Here is a 23,807-nt window from a genome sequence, read left to right on the forward strand (position 1 = left end):
AGGCTATTCATGTCATATACCCCTAGTTTCTCAATTTCATAAGGTATGATGTGTGCTTTGGCAGTAAACTTCCTTTTTGGGGAATTTAAGAGCAGGGGAAGCACCGCTAAAAGACCATTTTCCTACCTTGTTTTCCGTTTCCACCCTTAAAAGGGTGTGTGTTTCAAAATTTGTCTTTCCTTCAGCTTCACACAATGGGTCCGGTTGAGATTTGGGTTTTAGAAGAGGTATTAGGGACCCTAAATACTAGAGTGTTTTAAATCTATTATAGTTCTTTAAAGGGGTTTGGTTGGATCCCCAAAAATCTGACAGTTATATTTGGTTCCTTTACCTGCCAAGATCCTTCTCTTGTGCCTCTTGGTTTTGTGTTTTTTGCCCTTCCTTAGCTCCTGTGTAGGATTTTCTTTGAAAAGGATTTAGTGTTTTCTCATTCCTTCCAAAATTGGAGCTTTTTATTGGAAGGTGTTCCATGAAATGATCAACACTATGGACTCCCTACAAAAGAGAAGAATTAATTAGTGTTTTCTTTGCAAAGGAAATGGTGAGACATGCTACCACTTACTATCTCTTGTCCATTTATAGTTGGAGTCCTCTTCTAGATGTTGCCAATTTATTCTATTCTTCCATGTTTACATGGCCAAGGAAAAGAGGAAGAATCATCTGGAGATGCATTAGAGCAGCTGTTGTTTGGACAATTTGGGAAGAGAGGATGCTTTCAAAGTGCAAGAAAGAAGTAAGGAAGCCTCAAGCAAATGCATTGCAGTAAGGGTAGCGCATATTGCATAAAATCATTGGATGTATTCTCATCTTTTTTTCCCTTTAATGATATTATGAGGATGTGGGGGAAAGTGGCTGTGTCATCTACTAAAAGGTAGGTAATTAATAAACAGTCGAACTGCCTTAAAATTTGCAGTTTGATGTTCAAAAGTTGTTTTGAGAAAGTTGATTTTGGTCTGGGTTCTGTCTGATGTTTTCTTTCTCTGGTTTGGTGTTTTTTGTTTCTTTTTGGAGTTCTTTTTCGACTTTGAGTTTGTGGGATTGGAGCTGGTTGTGGTGGGTTGAAGGGTTGTTTCTTTCTTCTCTTGGGTGACTTTTTATCATCTTTCTTGTAATTTCTTTTATTTTTTTGATAAATTTTATTTACTATACAAAAAATGAAATGTGGGAGTTTAAATGGCTAAAGGAAACATGCACGTTAGAATTCAATGGGTACAAAGATTGGCTAATAGCATGGATGATGCTTTAGCCAAACAAGGGGTGGAGCAATTGTTTTGGGCTCAACTGTAAAAGGATAGTACGAGCTTGGTGTGTGTGTGGGGGGGGGGTGTTTTTTACCCTCCTTAAAGAACTTTTGTAATCTATGTACACTATGTTCATAATTAATATAAGTCGCAGTTACTCATAAAAAAAAGAGACCACTGGTGACTGATACCCACGTACGTACCTACAAGGGAACTTCCTTGGGCTCTGGATCTTGTTGTTTTTCTGTAGCGTAAATGAACTTCACTTGGTAAGATGGATAAGTTCATTTTATTTGACTGGTTTTTTGGTCTATGCAATCTTTCATAGGGTCCCATTTGTGGCCTGTATTGTTAGGAATCTTCTCAAAGTTTACTATAGTTGTAACCTGGGGCCATCCTAATAAGTTGGATTGCAATTGATTTAGCGTGAGATTTGCCCCTTCAGTTGGTCCACCCATTAACTAGAATACTGCCAAAAGGTTGAAATCTGATTGATACATGTTAATGGTTCGGTTAACACCGGTTCAGTCCTAGGTCTGAAATAAGAAAGAAAGAGAGAAAGAGAAGAAGAGAAAGAAGAGAAGAAAAATAGAGAGCTTGGCCAGAGAAAAAAGAAGACTCTCTCAGCTGACTCCCCTCTTATTTATATGTTATGTATCTTGAACTACAAAGACAATTATGTCCCTCATCAAGTGTGGGACACATAACTTAAACAAAAACAAAATAGACAACTCAGCTCTAATTACATGACAAAAGACCAAACTACCCTTATGGCTGCTGACTCTAACAATACACGTAAAGAGGGAAAGATCTGTAGAGGAGGAAAATAAGTTTTTCTCAATTTCTCCTATTGCGGTGTCTTTTTCATAGTTTTGGGGGTTTTTTCTTCTATACTTGGGTGAATTTTAGTTATTTATAGTTTATAGTTGTTGTACATGTGCTTATTTATTTATTTATTGATCTAGAGAACCAAAATATGTTATAATTTCTTGTTAGATTTTTATTTTTTTTGAATTTAGAGAAGTTTATAGTTGTTGTACATGTGCTTATATTTAATCTAGAGAATCAAAATATGTTAAAATTTTCTTTTTCTTGCACCCTATATTTCATGTGTCAAACACATGTTTTTGAATAGTAAAAATGCAAATATTGAAATGTATGAGTGGGAAACTAGAAAGGATAGGAACAGAAATGAACTTGTTCGAAGGAACGTGGGGGTGGTACCAACAGGTGATAAAATGAGGGAATGTAGATTAAGATGGATCAGTCATGTACAGGGAAGACGATCTATAGAAACAGTGAGAAATAGTCTGTTACAAGTTGAAGGATCTAGAAGAGCTAGGGGCAGACCAAAAAGGACATGGGTTAAAGTAGTGAGAAATGATTTAAGGACCCATAACTTAACAACAGATATGGCACTGAACAGAGGAGAATGGTAGAACAGGATTATGTAGCTGGCAGCTGGCCCCATATTGTTGGGACAAGGTGACAAGGCTTAGGTGCTGTTTGATAATGGACGAAGTTGCTGAACTGAAAGACACATTACTTTGTCTTTTAGTTGATAAAATAATTAAATAATGAAAATTTTAAGGGTGTAGTGATCTACCCAACTTCAGCTTCAACAATTAAGGAGCCCACAACCTTCTCAAAAACTTGTTCACTAAAAGACAAAGCAATAATCTTTTCAGTTCAGCCACATCAGCTGTTATCAAACAGCCCCTTAGATGAGTTGAGTTGATTTCTTGTCCTTTTGGCTTTATTTTAGTTATTATGTAGGTTATTCAGGGACTTATCTAATGACACATCAAGATCTTGTTGATCTGATGTCATGTGTCTTGTGTGAGTAATGAGCATAGTGGCCATTTTCCTGATTTGTTATAAGTTGCTATGGGTTTAAATCTTTAGGATTACTGAATTTTCATGGAAGCTCTTATGGAAACCCGGGCATGGCAGGAATAGAAGGTGTATTCAGAGAGTCCCAGAGCAGAATATTAGCACTATATTCAAGGCCTATTGGAATTGGAAACTCTTTAAAAGCAGAACTGTTGGCATTGCTGCAAGGTCTAAGATTAGCAAAACAGTTGGGCTATAGACAGGTGGTGTTGGAAGGGGATTCAAAGTTAATTATTTCCTGCGCAAGTTGCAATAGACACATCCCCTGGATTCTCAGACATGCATTTAGAGAAATGGAAAGCATTGCAAAGGACCATGAAATTCACTTTAAGTGGGTGAGAAGGACAGCAAATGGGATAGCTGATGCCCTTTAACAAGGGGTATTGAGGCAGCAACTTTTTTGGGCTACTATGTAACTCTGTTCTAGAGTTGGATGGAAATTTTTGTAAACTGAATGTATTAACTCTATTTATCAATTTAATAAAACTCTTTTCTGCTGATAAAAAATGTATTGGCGGGGAAAATATAATACAAAGTATAAGTACATAGATTCATAGAAAACACTTACCAACCATTAAAATTAGAGCTAGCCAAGTGCTGTTTTACCAAAAATTCTAATAAGCCCCATGGAACATAAATGCCTTTTTTTTTTTTCAATCCAAATGGATATACCCCCAAAATCAGTGACTGTCAACTAACTTCCTATTTCCTAAGCCAGGGAGCCCGCGAAAATATTTGCAGATTGTTGATCCATAAACATATTACTTCCGCGATGATGGCCAAATGTCTCACCTCCCTCATCTGATGCTTTATACCCTGGTCCTTCCATCCCATCCTTGAGCCAACCCACAATTGTTTCTTAATCCCCTTCAATCAGATTTTCATATTCTTGAGAGCCAGTCTTAAACCATAAAGTGCTGCATGCAATTCTTTCATCTCGGAGTGTCCTTCACCTATTGGTATGTAATCATCCTTGACACTACTATGATGTATATAGCTCCTTGTATACTGCTAATGTATAGTTCTAATCAATCATGCTTGTACATATGTATGTATATATATATATATTTTGAGAACTGTAAGGTAAAGTATATATATATATATATATATATATATATATATATTTTGAGAACTATATATATATATAGTTGTAATCAATCATGCTTGTACATATATGTTGTACAAGCATATATATATATAGTTCTAATCAATCATGCTTGTACATATTTTTGTGTACTTTATGCCTTCTTATGAATGGAATACAAACACCATTGCCTATTCCCAAGAAAAAAGGATGTACTCTATATGGTTGTACATATCTATGTGGGCTTTATGCCTAGTTTTCCTTTTTTATTTGTACTTCTTTACTTCGTATCCTAATCTATAAATGTTTCTTAGTTATCCTTAACAGAGTCAAGCTTTATCACACTGGTGTATCTTTCACAGGAAGAAAGCAAAATATGTTGTTGAAACATGGGACAGGCAGTTTCATTGTTCTCCTCAAGAACAGCGGCTGTCTTTTCTATACCTTGCAAATGATATTTTACAGAATAGTAGGCGAAAGGGTTCTGAGTTTGTCAATGAATTTTGGAAGGTTCTTCCAGATGCCCTCAGTGATGTAATTGAAAATGGGGATGAGCTTGTTAGAAATGCTGCTTTTAGACTGGTATGTAGAAATATGCTTTTTCACATTATGTTACTATCTTGAATCCAAAAAATTGTGTATACCTGTATTTCATATATTGGAACTCTTTTCTGGATCAATATTACAATCTGTAAGTATAATAGACAATGGGAAGGAATGATGAACAAAACTACAAAAGTACGAATGCCACTTTCATCTCCTTTACCCCTAAGAAAACAGGTATATTGGAGCTTAGATAATTTACTTATAAGCCTGATTGGAAGTATTTGTAGGATTGCCACTGGGGTTTTTCCCAATGGGCTTAGTGAGGTATTTGATCTAGTTTCTCCCTTACAAGGTACTTTTGAGGGGTAAACAAAGTTTGGAATAATTTGATTGTCAGTGAGAGTGTTGACAATTTTTGGAGGTTAAGGGGGAATTGGGGAAAAGCATGGCTTTGTATGCTTTATTTGGAAGAGGCTCACAACACAGAATTTTGGATTCTTGCATTTCTCCTTGGGTAACATAGGTAACAACCGTAACATAACAGTTGGTGAGAGGTTTATGTCAATGTGAAGTGCATTCCCCATGATGGTTCACCATTGAGATACCCCACTTTGGTAGTCCATAGTCCTAAAGCCTTGTAATTTTGCAACCCTGTGGTTGATAGAAGTATTTTTAAACGCTAATATCTGTTTTTTGTAGAGACAGTGAGAAGATCTACCCGCAAGGCTATTTTTGTACATCTATTTTTTGTACTCTTTCTTTTGTACACTAAGGGTGGATTTGTCCTTTTACTTTCTTTAACATAAATATCTCTTTTAGGGTGTCAACAATCACAAGGTGACACACCCACCAGACTGTTTGTTCTTTTCTCTCTTCTAATTTTGCCTTTTCGACTTGACTCTGACATGGTATCAGAGCAGGTCACGATTTGATCTGCATATAGTATCTTTTCAATCATCTCTGTTGCTGCTATCTCAAGAACTCTCTAACAGTATTTGGGAGGCTCTTGAGTGTCTTTGAATCTTCTTCCTAGAGAAGCTTCAGATCTGAACTTTACATATCATTTCTCTGGGCTGTTGTGCCATCAGATTTCTCCTTCTTCTTGGATCTCCTTGTAGAGACATCGGATCAGCCTGAAATCTTAGATCTGGTGTCGCCCAGAGCTACTGAGTCATTTTGGTTTGGTTTGCATCAGTTTTGATTTTGAAGGGTTTCGATCCACTTTTCAGTTTGGCAGAAGCACTTAATACTACAATTACCATTTTTTGGATCTCAGCTGAAAGGTACTCTATTTTCTACCCTCTGGTTCGAATTTTATTGATTTCTTGGTAGTGTGCATTATTGTCTTTTGTCCTTCAATGGCATCAGAAAGGATGGGGGTTCTCCCTATTAAATTCAATGGCACAAACTATGCTTTATGGAAGTTTAACTTTCAATTCCATGTCGAAGCCAAGGGTCTTTGGGGATATTTGGATAGTTTTGTAGCTAAACATGATGATTCGGATATTAAGGGTCTTAATCAGTGGAAGATCGACAATGCAAAAATTGCATCATGGATCCTAGGATCAGTCGAAACCGACATTGCAATCTTTATGGGAGGGTATAGGACTGCCTATGAGATGTACGAGTACCTTGAGAAAGTTTATCAGTAATCGAACACCTCTAAACATTACCGGATAGAGGTTGACATCTTCTCATATTATCAAGGAGAGGAGAGTTCAGGAATACTATGTAGGGTTTGTTAACCTCTAGATAAAGTATGAGTTAGTACACATGGGAAAGGATTCGTCGAACTATTGCATGAAGTATATGAATACTTTGATAGAAGGAAGGTTATGCATTTTCTAATGCATCCCAGGCCTGAGTTTGAAGTTGTTAGTTTTAATATCTTGAGCTGAGGAATACTTCTTGACTTAGATACTATTCGTGGGGAAATTTTGAGAGCTGAAACCAGATTTGCTACACAGACCACTCTTGATGGGAGAAAAGATTCCAACATTGATGCTATCTTCCTAGCAACAAAACCGAAAGGGAAGAAGGGCTTCTCTAAAGTACAATACTATGAATATAAGGAGTTTGGGAATGTTGTCTTCCATTGCAAGAAAAATAATGCATGCACTTATTGCAACCAATTGGGCCATATAATTACTGAATGCTTTACTCGGCTTCAGAAAAGTGGTGGATCAAATCAGAAGAAAGGAAGCTACAAGGCCTATCAGATTGCTATATATGGATCAGATGCCTCCTCCTCCATTACTTATGTGGCTGGCCAAAATAAGCTTTGTGGCATGTTTGAATAATGGATTTGATAGCTCATGTCCTTGGTTATCTCCTTAACCTTTTTTGCCATTGGCCTGTTTGATAAATCACCACCTATTGTCCTTCACCAAATCACCTCTGGTATATTGACTTAGGAGCCTCTAACCATGTTGGAAAACATGGGATTACTGGTGTAGATGTATATTTGGTAATTTTGTAAAAATTGAATTATGTAAATATGTAATCCTAGGATTGTGGAAAAATATAATCCCTTAAATATGGGAATTAAAAAGGTTAGTCCCTTAATTATAGGGATTGATTTAGAAAGTTTTTTTTTCTATTTATTGCATCAGCTTACTGTATAAATATGTTGATTGGCAATGGAATGAAGCAGATCAGTTTTCTACCATTTCAAACATGGTATCAGAGCTCTAGGTTTGCCAACCTTGAGAATTTTTTTCGGCCTTCATTTCTAGTTTTTTCTCTTCGTGTTTTTCTAGTCTTCAGTGTTGATCTGTAACCAGAAGTGTTTCTTTATTTTCCTTTATTCTGGCCAGTTCTTCCCTTCTTTATTCTCCTTTCCTGCTGGCCTAATTCTTCCTCCATTAACAATGTCCGACGTGACTGTAACAAGTCCTCCCATCCAAACCGATGAAGGATTTTCGAAAGAGTTCAACAGGCCCATAATGTCTCCACAATCCCGCAGCAAGAACACTAAGTCAGGGGCCATTTAATGATGAAGAAATTGAAAGGCTAAGGAGTTTCCTGAAATCCTTGAAACCAGGAAGTGGTTCTACCTCTCTTGCTCTCTCAGGTGATTCTTTATCTCTAGGATTACATGTTTCGGCTAGTATTTTTCCATGGATTCTTGATTCTGGAGCTACTGACCACATGACACCCTCTTCACTACGTTTTCTCACCTATACACCTTGTCCTAATAATAGAAAAATTTCTGTTGCTGATGGTTCTTTTACCACAATGGTAGGAATTGGGAATATTCAAATTACTCCATCCCTATTACTTAAAAATGTGCTTCATATTCCTAAGTTATCCACTAGCCTTATCTCTATGCATAAACTCACCCAAGATGTGAACTGCAATGTTGTGTTCTTTCCTTCTTACTGTGTATTTCAGGACCATGTTTCGAGGAAGAAGATTGGATTTGCTAAGGAAAAGGATGGACTCTACTACCTTGAAGAAACCAGCAAACCATCTCACACTGTTATGCATGTCACACACGAGTCATCCTTATCTACCTCCAATAAAGATTTAATTTTGCGCCATCACTTTCGGTTCGATCTCCCTTCATTTTCCGTTTTAAAAACAATGCTTCCTTCATTGTTTAAAGGGATTGATGTTGAAACCTTTCATTTTGATGTTTGTGAACTTGCTAAGCACAAAAGGGTTTTTTTCCCAATCAACAATAAAAGATCTTCAACTCCTTTTTATTTGATTCATTCGGATATATGGGGCCCTTCTCAAATTCCCAACATTACTGGTTCTAGATGGTTTGTCACCTTTATTGATGATTGCACTAGGGTCACATGGACCTTTCCTCGTAAGTCTAAATTTGATGTGGGTACCATTCTTCCCAACTTTTATAACGTGGTCCAAACTCAGTTTGGTGTGAGAATTAAAAGGTTTCGATCTGATAATGCTATAAATTATTTTAATCAGAATTTGTCCCCATTTTTTCAGAAAGAAGGCATTATGCATGAATCCTCCTGTGTTAACACTCCCCAACAGAATGGGATAGCTGAGAGGAAAAATGGCCATCTTTTGCAAACCAACCGAGCCTTTCTCTTTCAAAACCGGGTGCCAAAACAATATTGGGGGGAAGCTGTCCTTACTGCTGCATACACCATAAATAGACTACCATCTAAAGTTCTTGACAACTGAAGCCCAATACAAGTCCTTTCTCAATTCTACCCTGATATTCGAACCTCAAATAATCTCACACCATGAATTTTTGGCTGCACTGCCTTTGTTCATGTCCATAATAAGGGAAAATTGGATCCACGAGCAATCAGCTGTGTCTTCTTGGGATATTCCCCAACTCAGAAAGGTTATAAATGTTATCATCCAGCCACCAGAAAATTCTAGACCTCCATCGATGTCACATTTGAGGAGGGACAATCCTTTTTCACTCAACCTTATCTTTAGGGGGAGCCCTCATTAATGGAAGATAAGGCCTCGGATCTACTCTCCTTAGATGTATTACCCTCCTCACAGTCATCCAACCGTCAAGAATCACATCCCTCTGAGTCACAATCCTCTGAGCCCCACATTCCCGAGTCTCAACAAGAGTCAAACAACCCGACCATTGAACCAAGTTCAAACACTGTTAACCCTACCAATGATGTGCATGATGATGTGAAATATATGCAGGTTTACTCTAAGAGAAGAAATCCAGATCCTCAACTTGTGCAAGTCCAAGATTCAACTCCTAATCCTGGAACTGAGGGATATGCAGAACTTGAACCTGCACCTTCATAGTCTGAGTATGACCTACCTATTGCATTGAGAAAAGGAACCAGAGAATGTACCAAACGCCCATTGTACCCTTTAGCCAAATTTGTGTCGTTCCAAAGATTTTCTAAATCCCATAAAAGTTTTCTAGCCAGCCTTAACACTATTCCAATTCCTAATACTCTAGCCGGGGCACTTTCTAATAAAGAGTGGAGAAAAGCCATGAGAGTGGAAAGGGAGGCACTAGAAAAGAACACCACATGGGAAGTTGTGGATCTACCAAGAAACAAGAAGACTGTAGGTTGTAAATGGGTGTTCACAATTAAGTACAAATCTGATGGGTCATTAGAAAGGTACAAAGCACGACTGGTAGCCAAGGGATATACACAGACTTATGGGGTAGATTATCAGGAAACTTTTGCCCCAGTAGCAAAAATGAATACAGTAAGGGTGTTGTTGTCTTTGGCTGCTAACTATAATTGGGATTTGCAAAAGTTTGATGTAAATAATGCATTTCTTCATGGTGATCTAGAAGAGGAGATATACATGGACATTCCACTGGGTTTTGGAGAAGGCATTAAGGGGAACAAAGTTTGTAGGTTGAAGAAAACACTATATGGCCTCAAACAATCTCCAAGAGCATGGTTTGGAAGGTTTACTAGGTGATGCTTAGTACAGGTTACAAGCAAAGTCAAGGTGACCACACATTGTTTATCAAACACACAACCTCAGGGGGAGTTACTACACTATTAGTCTATGTGGACGATATAATCGTTACTGGAAATGATAAAAAGGAGAAGGAAGCATTGAAAAACTGCCTTTCCAGAGAATTTGAGATAAAAGACCTGGGGAGACAAAAATATTTTCTCGGAATTGAAGTTGCACATTCTAAACAAGGCATCTTTATCTCTCAACAAAAGTATGTTGTTGATCTTTTGAGAGAAACAGGAAATATGGCATGTAAACCAGCTTCCACGCCTATAGATCCCAATCATAAACTTGGAGAAGCCAACAGGAATGCAAGTGTAGGCAAGGAGATGTTCCAAAGACTGGTTGGAAAACTCATTTATCTTGCACATACACAGCCAGATATTGCATACGCTATAAGTGTAATAAGTCAGTTTATGCATAATCCTAAAGAAGTTCATCTGCAGGCTGCTCATCGAATTCTGCACTATTTGAAAGCCAATCCAGGGATATTTAGAAGAAATGGGGGACTAGCTCTTGAAGCATATACAGATGCCGATTATGCTGGATCTTCAATAGATAGACGGTCCACTTCTGGTTACTGTACCTTCTTGGGAGGAAATTTAGTAACTTGGAGGAGTAAGAAGCAAAATGTAGTGGCTCGGTCAAGTGCAGAGGCAGAATTCAGGGCTATGGCGCAAGGAGTGTGTGAATTACTCTGTTTGAAGATAATTTTAGAAGACCTGAAGATTCCACGAGAAGAGCCTATGAAACTATATTGTGACAACAAGTCAGCCATCAATATTGCTCACAATCCTGTTCAACATGACAAGACGAAGCACATCGAAATTGACTAACACTTTATAAAAGAGAAACTGGACAGCAAGTTGATTTGCACTCCCTGTGTATCTACAAAGGACAACTGGCCAATGTACTTACTAAAGGGCTCAATAGTACAGACTTTAGAAGAATTATAGCCAAGTTGGGAATGGAGGATCTCTATTCACCAGCTTGAGGGGGAGTGTTGGAAAACGTGGGATTACTGGTGTAGATGTATATTTGGTAGTTAGCATTTATATTTGGTAATTGTGTAAAAATAGAATTATGTGAATATGTATTCCTAGGATTGTGGAAAAATATAATCTCTTAAATATGGGGATTAAAAAGGTTAGTCCCTTAATTATAGGGATTGATTCCCTTAATTATAGGGATTGATTTAGAAAGTTTTTTTTTTCTATTTATTGCAGCAGCTTACTGTATAAATATGCCGATTGGCAATGGAATGAAGCATATCAGTTTTCTACCATTTCAAACAAAACATATGACAGGGGCCACACTCGGTCAGTATCTCAAACCCCGTCTTCCCAATAGACGCATTATCACTACAAATGGTGAAAAATTATATATACTTGGCTGTGATGATTTGTATTTATCTACCTCTAAGTCATCTCTGTTTCATTTATCCAAAACTTTATTTGTACCTAAGCTCACCACCAATTTAATTTCTGTTGGCCAACTTGTAGAGGAAGGTAACACTATTTCATTCACTTATGATGGCCGTTTGATACAGGACTAGCAAACTGGGGAGGTGAAGGGGAAGGGGTGTAGACCGGGATGACTATTTGCTCTGGAGTTTGAGAAGAATAAGGCTGCATCTGTTTCTACTTCTTGTTTGCTTTCTACTACTAGTTTTGAGTCCTTTAATTGTAATAATGATTGGCATTTGTGACATAAACGCCTTGGCCATCCGTTTTCTTAGAAACTTGATTAGTTATTTGCTTCTGGTAGTTTACCTATTTTTGTCATTTCCTTTAAGAACGTTAATAACGACTGCATTACTTGTGGTTTATGTAAGAGTCATATTTTACTTTTTCCTTCTCACCTTGAGAGTGCTACAATTCATTTTCATTTAATACATAGTGATGTTTGGTCGTCTCATATTATTTCACAGTTGGATTATAAGTACTTTGTAACCTTTATTGATGGTTACACCCGTTTCACTTGGGTTTATTTTCTTAGAAAGAAATCTAAAGTTTATTCTGTTTTTAGGCACTTTCATGCTTATGTTACTACCCAATTTGATGCCTAGATATGTGTGCTATGACCGAATTCAAGTGGAGAGTATTTTGATGGGGATTTCCAAACGTACTTAAAACAACATGGAATTCAATCTCAAAAGTCCTGTCTAGGCACCCCACAACAAAACGTGGTAGCAGAAAAAAAGAATGGACATATTTTGAGTGTAGTTAGGACACGTCTACAAGATTCCCATGTACCCTCTTTGTTTTGGGTGGAGGCGGCCAGCACTGCTGTGTATCTCATAAATCGTCTTCCTCCATCTGTTTTAAATAATTCTTTCCCTTTCCAAACTCTCTTCCACAAACCTCCAAATCTATCTATGCTTAGGGTTTTTGGCTGTGCTTGTTTTGTTCACCTTTCACCTCATGAACGCACAAAGCTAACTACACAAGCGGCTTTGTGTGCCTTTATGGGGTACAGTTCTAAACATAAAGGATTCCTTTGCTATGATCCTTTGGCCCATCGTATTCGAATCTCTCGTAATGTAGTTTTCCTTGAGAGTATCTTTTTTCAACGTATTGTAAAATTTCCAACTCCTTCCACTTCCTTGTTGCACAGTTTTGAGTCTACAAGTGCCTCAAGCATATGCATACCAATATCACCTTCGTAGCAACTTCAGACCTACATCAGGAAGCAACGGTCTTCTTCAGTCTCAATGCCCCCCTCCACTCCACCACTAGTTGTTGATCCAGTTACTCCAATTGCCTAGTAAGTGCACCTAATCCTCCACTTGAACCCACTATACCCACTTTACGTCGTTCTTCTAGAATTTCTTGCCCACTTGACCGCTATGGTTTTTTATCGGACCATAGCTCCTTCTTTGCTGTTTTATCTATCATAGACATTCCTAGATCTTACCAGCAGGCTGTAGTAGAACCATAATGTAAAGAAGCCATGGATTCTAAGATTCGAGCCCTTCTTGAGAATGACACCTGGGATTTGGTCAAAGCTCCACCTGAGACACCTCTCATAGGGAGTCGATGGGTCTACTCCGTGAAACTGAAATCTAATGGGAGCTTAGATAGATACAAGTCCAAGTTGGTTGCACAAGGCTATAAACATGAATATGGGATAGACTATGAGCAAACCTTTGCTCCTGTAGCAAAAATGATTACTGTACGACTTCTGATGGCTATTTTTGCAGCCAAATAGTGGACAATCCATCAGATGGACATAAAGAATGCTTTCCTCAATGGGGAGTTGAAGGAGGCAGTCTATATGAAGCCCCCTCCTGGATATTGTACAGACCCACAACTTGTTTGTCGTATGAAGAAGTCACTCTATGACTTGCAGCAAACTCCTAGAGTCTGGTTTGAGAAGCTCATATCTATTATCACTAATGCATGCTTTATCCAGAGTTCTTCAGATTATTCTTTATTCATTTTAAGGTGGAAGCAGGGAGTGACGATCTTACTTCTTTATGTTGATGATATGCTCATTACAGGGGATGATGTATAAGGAATTGCTGAACTGCAACAGTTACTCAGTAAATCCTTTAAGATGAAGTACTTGGGGCCTTTGACATATTTCTTGGGGTTTGAAGTGAGCCAAAACTCTCGGGGCTATTTTGTTAACCAACAAAAGTATGCAACTGATCTAGTTAAACTGGCCAATCTCAGTGACTCCAAGATTGTGGATACCCCACTAGAACTTAATTTGAAACTCAGCAAAGATGATGGTTCTCTTCTGGAAGATCCTACTCTTTATCGTCAACTAGTGGGGAGTTTAATCTATCTCACCATGACTCGGTTGGATATATCATATGCAGTTCAATTGGTGAGCCAATTTGTGTCTTCTCGAAGACAACCTCATTTATCTGTAGTTCATTGGATCATTAGATATGTACGGAGCACCTTATCACATGGGATATTTTTCTCCTCTTCATCCCCCATTAACCTTGTTCGAATAATGTTAGAATAACATAGTTGCAGTTGTTAGGGCCTGTTTGTCCAAATTAAAGTGTTTTTTATTTCGTTTTTTATTTTTGTTATGTCTGTTATTGTACTAAGGGGCACAAGGGTCTTTTCCCTTGTTATTTTCTATCGCCCTATATATATTAAATAAACACTGGCGCCGCCAGTACTGTTGCATTGCAAACCCTCTCTTTTCTCCTCTCTTCTCTTCTCTCCTCTTTCACCTATCTCTGGCCGGCTACACTGTCAAGATGGTATCAGAGCAGGAATACTGATTAAAAGAGAGCAGACCGATCAACCCTACTGTCAAGAGAAGATCGATCAACCCAAAGAATAGGTCAAACAGTCTAGCAGAAAGGAAATCTGATTCTGGACTACAGAATAGCTATGATTGGTACAATTCTCCCTCTATTTTTCTCCTCTTTACTCTCCTTGATCATGGGCCGAGTGAAAACCCTATGAATCTGGGGTGACTGAATGCTATCGAACCTGTGTAACCCTAGTTGTCTTGGATCGTGTGATCCTGTTGGTGTGTTAAGACACCTGTAGGTCAATGCTGACCTGTCTTCTCAATGGTTTGAGTTGACTATAAGCAAGAAGGATCGCTCCTGCTGATTAGTGGCTGTTAGCCATTCTAGAATTTTGATAGGCAGGTCTGAAATTGCCGAATATTACCTCAGTTTTGTCCAAAATGTGGTACGGTTTGTGCACAATCTGGTTGGTAAACCCTAGTGTGTGGGTGTGAACTGAGTGGAGCATTGCTTTGTGGAGTAAGGAGGGGTCCTAAATCCGGTGTGTGGGACTGAGTAACTGCTTGACCATGTCGACTGAGAATTCTGCTACTTTAGAAATCTCAGGGAGCCACAATGGAGTGAGTGGGGGAATGGATATGAGCTTTCCCATGACTGTCATTCCCTTTGATGGTCGGAATTACCTTGAGTGGTCTAGGGGGATAAAACTCTACATCACTGTTAGGGGGCGAATAGGATGCATCAATGGGAGAGTAAAGGAACCGAAGTATGGAAGTGCTGAGCATGATAGGTGGGACCAAGAGAGCAGTATGGTGATGTCTTGGCTCTTGGTTTCAATGCTGCCACAAGTAAGGAAGACCTTTTTGTGGGTTGAAACTGCTTGTGAGATATGGGAACAAGCGAAGTCCACTTATTCAGAACAGAGACAGTATGCCAAGATATATCAACTACAAGCTGAATCTTCTACTTGCAAGCAGAGGGAGAGGAGTCTCTCAATGTACTATTCTGATTTGACATCAATATGGAAAGAACTTGATCACTATCAGAACGTGAATTGGAAGTGTGATGAAGATGCAAAAGCCTATAAGTCACTTGTATCACAGCAACGTGTGTTTGCCTTTCTCCTAGGGCTGAATCAGTCATATGAGTCCATCAGGGTACAGATCTTGGGTAGTAAAGACTTGCCATCAGTCCAGGAGGTGTATGCCTTGGTGCAGTCAGAAGAAAACAGAAGAAGTGTGATGAATGGTGTAGAAGGGGAGTCAGTTGCCCTAGCAGTCCGGGGAAATTCAGATACAAATGTCGGAGGTGGTTTTAAAAGGGGTGACACACAGAAAAAAACAGAAGATAAAAGGAAGCTTTGGTGCACTCACTGCCAGAAGACACGACACACTAAAGGTACATGCTAGGATCTCCATGGAAAACCTAAATGGGCATAGGATTTGGGTAAGAAGTCAGCACCGGATCAGGGCAAGAAACCAGGCCAGCAGAATCAAAGAAGGTATAACTCAGCTAATCTGGCATCGACAGAGACTAGTCCTTCCGTAACTCAAGAGAGACATCCCGGTTCTGATCCTAAGGAAGATATTATCAATTCCTTCCGTGAACATTTGGAATTGTATGGTAGGACTCTCCGCCAGGTGGATTCTGGGCCTACTCCTACCTCATTTTCATCTACATCAGGTAATGCCACAACCTTCCATGTGTCATCTCATACTACTGATTCACCTTGGATTATTGACTCCGGAGCCTCAAATCACATGACCGGTAAGTCAAATTTGTTCCAGACATATAACCTTCTCTCTGGGAGAGATAAGGTAAGACTGGTTGATGGTTCTTTTTCTACCATAGCTGGCCGAGGCATCATATCTCTCCCACTTGGCCTTACTCTTCCAAATGTCCTGCATGTTCCGAAATTACCTATTAATTTGTTGTCCATTAGTAGTATTACTCACTCTTTGAACTGCTCAGTCACTTTTTTTCCGTCTTCATGTGTGTTTCAGGATTTGACCTCGGGGAAGACGATTGGTAGAGGAAGCATGGTGGATGGTCTCTACGTGTTGGAGAATAATGCTGGTCTAGTGGCGACTGAGTCCACAAGTTCGTCGAGTGAGAGTTAGGCCTATTTATTGCATAGTCGTTTAGGTCATCTTTCTTTTGAGTTGTTAAAAGTTATGTTCCCAAAGTTGTTTGAGTCCTTGTTAGTGAGTTAGTTACAGTGTCAAACTTGTCAGTTGAGTAAGCATTGTAGAAGCTCTTTACCTTTAAGAAATAAAAGATCTGAATTTCCCTTTCATATTGTTTATTCTGATGTTTGGGCCCTGTTACTCTACCTACTACGGCTGGCTATAAGTATTTTGTTACGCTGATTGATGATTATTCTCGATACACTTGGGTTTATCCTATGCGATCTCGAGATGAAGTGCCACAAATTGTGAAAGATTTCCAACGCATGGTGTTCACTCAGTTCCAAACGGAAATTCATATTTTCCAATCGGACAATGCAAAGGAATATTTCCATAGTGATCTCACGAAGTTCTTTAATTCGAGTGGGTCACTTCAGCGAAGCTTTTGTGCCAGGACACCCCAACAAAATGGTGTGGCTGAACGAAAAAATCGTCATCTACTCGAAGTTGCTTGTGGCTTGCTGATTCATATGAATGTGCCAAAACAGTTCTGGATGGATGCAATATTGTGTGCGACATATATCATCAATCGCATGCCCTCTCGGCTACTAGAGTATAAGGCCCCACATCAGCTCCTGTTCCCAACAGCCCCGTTGTCCACCATTCCGTTGCGTGTTTTTGGGTGTCGTTGTTTTGTCCACAACCTCTCACCTACTCGTGGTAAACTTGACCCTCGGGCTATTCCTTGTGTTTTTCTTGGTTACCCCTCATCTCAAAAGGGGTATCGTTACTATGATCCCATTGCTCTCAAGTACTATGTTTCCATTGATGTCTCATTCTTTGAGAGTCAACCGTTCTTCTCGGTTTCTCCTCAAGGGGAGAGTAGGGTTGAGGAGAAATAGGCAACGACTCAAATTCAACTACCTCCTTTACTCGATCCTCCTCCGTTCCGGGTTTTCCATCGTCGTCATAAGATCCAGCAGAGCTCAAGAGCCGTGGAGCCGGACACTATGCAACCAACATCATCGGATTCACCCGAGGCAGATCCGTCTCATCAGCCAGGTACACTTGCTCCCATTGCTCCTTTAAATGTTGATTCACATGTCCCCAATGATCTTAATATTCCTATTGCTAAGAGAAAGGGTGTTAGATCTTGTACCACTAATCATCCTATCTCTAACTTTGTGTCCTATGAGCATGTTTCACCCTCGTACCGTGCCTTCCTCTCCTTTGTGGATAGTGTTCCCATCCCTAAGACCGTGGCAGAAGCTTTGTCAAAACCTGAATGGACAGATGCAATGCAGGAAGAAATTGATGCCTTACATAAAAATGGTACGTGGGAGTTGGTAGATCTTCCTGAAGGGAAGGAACCATTGGGGTGCAAGTGGGTGTTCACAGTGAAACACAAAGCTGATGGAACTGTTGAAAGGTACAAGGCTAGACTGGTAGCAAGAGGCTTCACACAGGTATATGGAGTGGACTATGCAAAGACTTTTGCCCCTGTAGCGAAGATGAACTCCATCCGGATCCTCCTTTCCTTGGCAGCAAATCTTGACTGGGATCTTCACCAATTGGACATCAAGAATGCCTTCCTGAATGGTGGCTTGGAAGAGGAGGTGTACATGACCCAACCCCCAGGGTTCTGTGCCAGAGGCAGTGAACAAAAGGTGTGCAGGTTGAAAAAGTCCCTATATGGATTGAAACAATCACCTCGGGCTTGGTTTAGTAAGTTCCATGTAGCAGTCCAACAAATGGGATTCAAACAATGCCAGTCAGATCATACCTTGTTTGTAAAAAGAGGTGAAGGTAAAATTGCAGCTCTTATTGTGTATGTGGATGACATAGTGATCACAGGAGATTTGGAGGCTGAAATCCAGAGACTAAAAAAATTCTTAGCCACTAAATTTGAGGTGAAGGATCTAGGCCCCTTACGATACTTCCTTGGAATTGAAGTTGCCCGCTCTCACAAGGGCATCTTTATTTCCCAACGGAAGTATGTACTAGATCTACTAGAAGATACAAGCAAGTTGGGCGTAAAACCATCTGATTCACCTATTGAACCTAATCACCATCTGGGAGAGAGTCAGGGAGAGTTTTTGAAAGATGTAAAGTTGTTCCAGAGACTCGTGGGGAGACTTCTGTATTTGTCTATGACCAAGCCTGATATTGCTTATGCAGTGGGTGTTCTTAGTCAATTCATGCACAGCCCGATGACAACTCACTTTGAGGCTGCAGAGAGGATCTTGAGATATCTCAAGAAGTTTCCTGGAGTTGGTTTGTTGTTCCAGAAACACAGTCACTTAAAAGTGGAAGTATATACTGATGCAGATTGGGCAGGAGCAGTCAATGACCGAAAGTCCACCAGTGGTTATTGTGCCTTTGTAGGAGGAAACCTTGTCACATGGAGAAGCAAAAAACAAAGTGTGGTGGCTAGATCCAGTGCTGAAGCAGAGTATTAGAGCGATGGCTCATGGGGTTGCGGAAATCATGTGGATAAGAAATCTGTTAGGTGAACTGGGTTTTGCAGTAAACAATCATACTTCACTCTACTGTGACAATAAAGCAGCCATCAATATTGCTGCTAATCCAGTTCTGCATGATAGGACGAAACACATTGAAGTGGACAAGCATTTTATCAGAGAGAAACTTGAAAGTGGAGAAGTGTGCACACCATATGTCAACTCGGAAGAGCAACTTGCAGATATCTTCACCAAAGGTCTTCATCATGTGCGGCACAAAAATTTGTGCGACAAGTTGGGCATGATTGACATCTATGCTCCAACTTGAGGGGGAGTGTTGGAATAATGCTAGAATAACTTAGTTGCAGTTGTTAGGGCCTGTTTGTCCAAATTAAAGTGTTTTTTATTTCGTTTTTTATTTCTGTTATGTCTGTTATTGTACTCAGGGGCACAGGGGTCTTTTCCCTTGTTATTTTCTGTCGCCCTATATATATTAAATAAACAAATAAACACTGGCACTGCCAGTACTGTTGCATTGCAAACCCTCTCTTTTCTCCTCTCTTCTCTTCTCTTCTCTTCTCTTCTCTCCTCTTTCACCTATCTTTGGCCGGCTACATTGTCAAGAAACCTTATGACTTATGTGGATGCTGATTGGGCTGGATGCCCTAACACCCAACGGTCCACTACCTACTGGTGTGTATTCTTAGGCAACTCCCTTATCTCGTGGAAGTGCAAGAAACAACCTATTGTATCAAGATCTTCCACTAAAGATGAGTACGGAGCTATGTCTTTCGTGTGTAGTGAAATCATATGGCTCCGGGCTCTTTTACTTGAAATACTTAATGAACCATCACCGTCTGTTCCTCTCTATGCAGACAATGTCAGTGCAATCAGAGTTGCCTCCAACCCTGTCTTCCATGAGTGCACCAAACACATAAAAGTTGATTGCCACTTAATCCGCGACCTCCTTTTTGAGGGTGTTATATCTCTTCCTCATGTCTCCTCCGGGCTCCAATTGGTGGATCTATTCACAAAAGCAATGACTTGGGCTTGACATCTATTTCTCATGGACAAACTGATGCTTATTCCTAGGCATCCGTTTGAGGGGGAATGTAGAGATAGTGAGAAGATCTAGCCGTAGGGCTATTTTTGTACTTTTGCTTCTTTTGTTATACATCTATTTTCTGTACTCTTTCTTTTGTATACTAGGGGCAGATTTGTCCTTTTACTTTCTTTAATATAAATCTCTCTTTTAGGGTGTTGACAGTCACAAGGCGACACACCCACCAAATTGTTTGTTCTTTTCTCTCTTCTATTTCTGCCCTTTCGACTTGACTCTGACATTGCATTCCCCATGATGGTTCACCATTGAGATACCCCATTTTCGTAGTCCATAGTCCTAAAGCCTTATAATTTTGCAACCCTGTGGTTGATAGAAGTATTTTTAAACACTAATATTTGAGCTGAGGCATCTCAGTATTTCTCTTTACCTAAATCATGAAGAATGAGGCTCAAGCTGGTGCAATGTTTGAATAAGAAAATGAATAAACAATAGGAATATATAATTGAAAACCTAGGGTTTCTCATGGTAGTATATGAACGAAGAGCGGTCTTAGATGTATTGGAATGAATAACTGCCACCTCCAAAGGTTTTATTTTATTAAGAGAGCATAGATATGTACAATTACCAAACTGCCCCTGCGCTAAATGAAAACACAGTTTTGTACAACCAACCTATTTTATAACACCAGGACGATAGAAAAGATACCATTATTATATTCAAATAAATGCACACTCCTCAAACTGATGCGAGGATAGTATCAATTTATCAAAAAGAAAGTGATGATGAGATCTAGTGGTAGCTTTAGTAAAGATGCCAGCACACTGGGGATCAGAGGAAACATGAAGAAGTATGATAGTGCCTGCAAGAAATTGGGCTCAAACAAAGTGACAGTCCACCTCTGTATGCTTTGGTGCAGTCATTAAAGGCCCGATTGGGAGCAATGCTTATGGCACTTAAGTTGTTGGCATAAAGAGGCATGGGGTCAGTGAGAGGAATTAGAGACTTTTAAGAAGACCTTGTAACTAAATAATTTTCACTGCAAGCAGCGGACATAGAACAGTACATTGCTTCATCATAGGATTTGGGGTAGTGGGTTGTTTCTTGCATTTCCAGGATATGGGAGAATTTATTGGCAACTTGAACAACATGAGTAATATTAGGGGGAGAATTGATTGGCAACTTGTATCGATCAATTTTACCATCAAACTTGAGCTCAGAATTCTCCTTTCTCTACCCTTGTGCTTAAAAAAGGTGCAATAAACTTAAAAGACTTAAAACTAATAAGCTATGTAGGAAAATTCTAAAAAATCTTGGCCAAGGTGTTGGTTGAAAAAATGAACTAGTGCCTTCAACTCTTATTTCTAAGTCACAAGGAGCATTGGTCCTAGGAAGGCAAATGTTGGATGATGTGCTCATTGCAAATGAATCATTGATTTCCAAATTAATGGAATGCCTGCCAAGTATACTTCGCAAGATTGACTTGAAGAAGCATAATGCCATGTGAGTTCAAAATTTCTGGATTATATACTAGACAGAATGAAGTTTAGTTTGATGTGGAGAAGCTGGATTTAGGTGAATGTTTGAACCAAGAAATCCTCCATTCTTCTCAGTTCTCACATGTGAACTAGCTAATTTCTTTAGAAGTTATAGCAGCAACTTGCAAGATGACTCCCTTCCCTCCCTCTTGTTCATGTGTGACTAAGGCCTCTAGGCTCACACACAAAGTGGTGGATGGTGGTACTGGAGGAAATTTGTAGTGAGGAAGGTGCTTCCCAGGTCAATTTGTTACGGTTTGCTGAGAACACTATTTCCTTCCTAGGTTTTCATGTCAACCTTAAGAAAAGTTTCATTATCCCAATTGGGTAGGTAAAAAATCTGAAGGAGATGGCTGATATGGTATGATGTGTCACTAATAATCTATCTATCAAGTATGTGGGTCTACTCCTGGGAGGTGGGAGCTAGATGCAATGCCAACCATATATGGAATCTGGTTATAGAAAGAGTGGAAAGAAAGCTTGCTCTTGGAAGACAAAAGATCTCTCAATAGGTGGTAAGTGGTAACTGGTAAGTAAGGGATGCTCCCATAGTTTTCTAGGTGCTAGGGTGAGGCTAGTTGACAGGGGCGGTGCTTTATCACCTAGGTGCCTAGGCGTCCCCTTGGTGATTTTTTTTAAATAAAAATCCTAAATCTTAGGGAAATTCCCTAGGTTCCATAGCAACCAGCATTTATCTTTCACTAGTAATTATTGATTATCTTCATAAAAAGTATAAACTTCCTATTGGGTACCACTTATTAGTGTAAGAGGAAACCTTTCTGAAAAGAATCAACACGTGATCTTCTTCAAAGAAAAAGACCCAAGACTTGTCTATCCCCACACAAGTTTTTTATTTGCAAAGCTGATGGAGAGACTGGGTTTGTCCATCTTTGGGTGTAGCTGGATCCTCCCTCTGAATGTGCAGAGTTTATTTTCCTCATCCTTTTTCAGTTGGCCTGCAAAGAGGGGTAGGATCATGTGGAGGAGTGTTAGGGCTGCTGTATGTTGGTCTTTGTGGGAAGAAAGAAACTCCAGAATCTTCTCAGAAAAGGAGGGGGAAGTTGAGAATTTAATGGAGATGATCCACCTAAGGGTAGTGCATTGGCTGAAATCCATGGATTTGTTTTCAGACTTTTCTGTGGATGTTTTGTTGGGAAATTGGAAAGAAATAGTAAAATCAGTCCAGGTCAAGAGGGTCATTAGTTCTTCTTGGATCCCCCTTCTGCTGGGTATATAAAGTTAAACTTTGATGGCAGCAGCATTGGAAATCCATGACAATCAGGAATTGGAGGGGTTTTCAGAAATGAGGAAGGAAATACTATTGCCCTTTTCTCTGGTCCAATTGGGGAGGGTGACTCTCTCAGGGCTGAGACATCAGCAGCTCTGGAAGGGACCCAAAGAGCAAGAGAACTGGATATTAGGAGACTGATTCTTGAAGGAAATTCAGAGATAGTAGTAAGTTGGTTAAAGGAAGACAAGCCTGGTTTGTGGAAATACAACAATGAGGAAAAAATTTAAATGGCTGGCAAAGGATATTGAAGTTAAGTACAACTGGGTTAAAAGAACTGCAAATACCTTCGCTGACGGGCTAGCTAAGCAAGGGGTGTATAGGGCTTCATTGTATTGGGCTTCTTTCTAATTCTGTTTCTTGCTTGTGGGGGAGTTAAGACGGTTTACCTCCCTCTGTTTGATCGTAATACCTCCTAATTAATTCCAATGAAATTCTGTTATTGGTCAATGGTTCGAGACAGTTTTCAGTTCTTCCTTGCTTATCAGTTCAGATTTTGAAATCTTCAAGGGTTCGAGACAGCATACACCAACATGTGTGTCGATTGAACCCTAACAAGTAAGAAAATAATAAAAAAACTAGTATATAAATTCACAAAATGAATAATTTAGTGTCATAATGTCTATTTTATTATTATATTCTCAAAAAGAAAGAATATAAAAAATACTTTATAAACACTGATAATTAGGCTGAATAGAATGAAATCTTGTAGTTTCAAGGTTCTGTTCCCAGTAAAAAATTAGGCTGATTAGTGGAATCAAAGTATGGACATACCATTAATATATGGTTTATCAAACTCCTCTTACATGCTTCAGCTTTATGGTTGTATCATAATCTCTTTTTCTTTTAGTGTCATTATCTAGCTAAGAATATCTGCATATCTTATATTCTTTACTGTTTTCTATGTTTTGACC

At 39.3% G+C, this 23,807-nt stretch overlaps 1 protein-coding gene across 6 annotated transcripts in view; it reads left to right on the top strand.

Moving 5' to 3' along the window:
* Positions 1–23,807, top strand: part of LOC148862397 (ENTH/VHS family protein) — an 88,880-nt gene that overhangs the window by 38,833 nt on the left and 26,240 nt on the right. For 2 of the 6 annotated variants that reach the window (XM_088980483.1, XM_088980482.1), the window contains one exon: positions 4,553–4,800. The exons of 2 other annotated variants lie outside the window; for them this stretch is intronic. In XM_088980483.1, the coding sequence (XP_088836609.1) occupies positions 4,553–4,800 (248 nt within the window). Of the gene's footprint in view, positions 1–4,552; positions 4,801–11,426; positions 11,520–11,749; positions 23,804–23,807 lie in introns of those variants that run through there. 2 more of the 6 variants (XM_088980484.1, XM_088980485.1) reach the window with 2 other exon arrangements.

Source organism: Nelumbo lutea, chromosome 3 (assembly GCF_056320005.1).
Source record: "Nelumbo lutea isolate HS-2025 chromosome 3, American lotus-T2T, whole genome shotgun sequence".
In the NCBI taxonomy this organism is placed as follows: Eukaryota; Viridiplantae; Streptophyta; class Magnoliopsida; order Proteales; family Nelumbonaceae; genus Nelumbo; species Nelumbo lutea.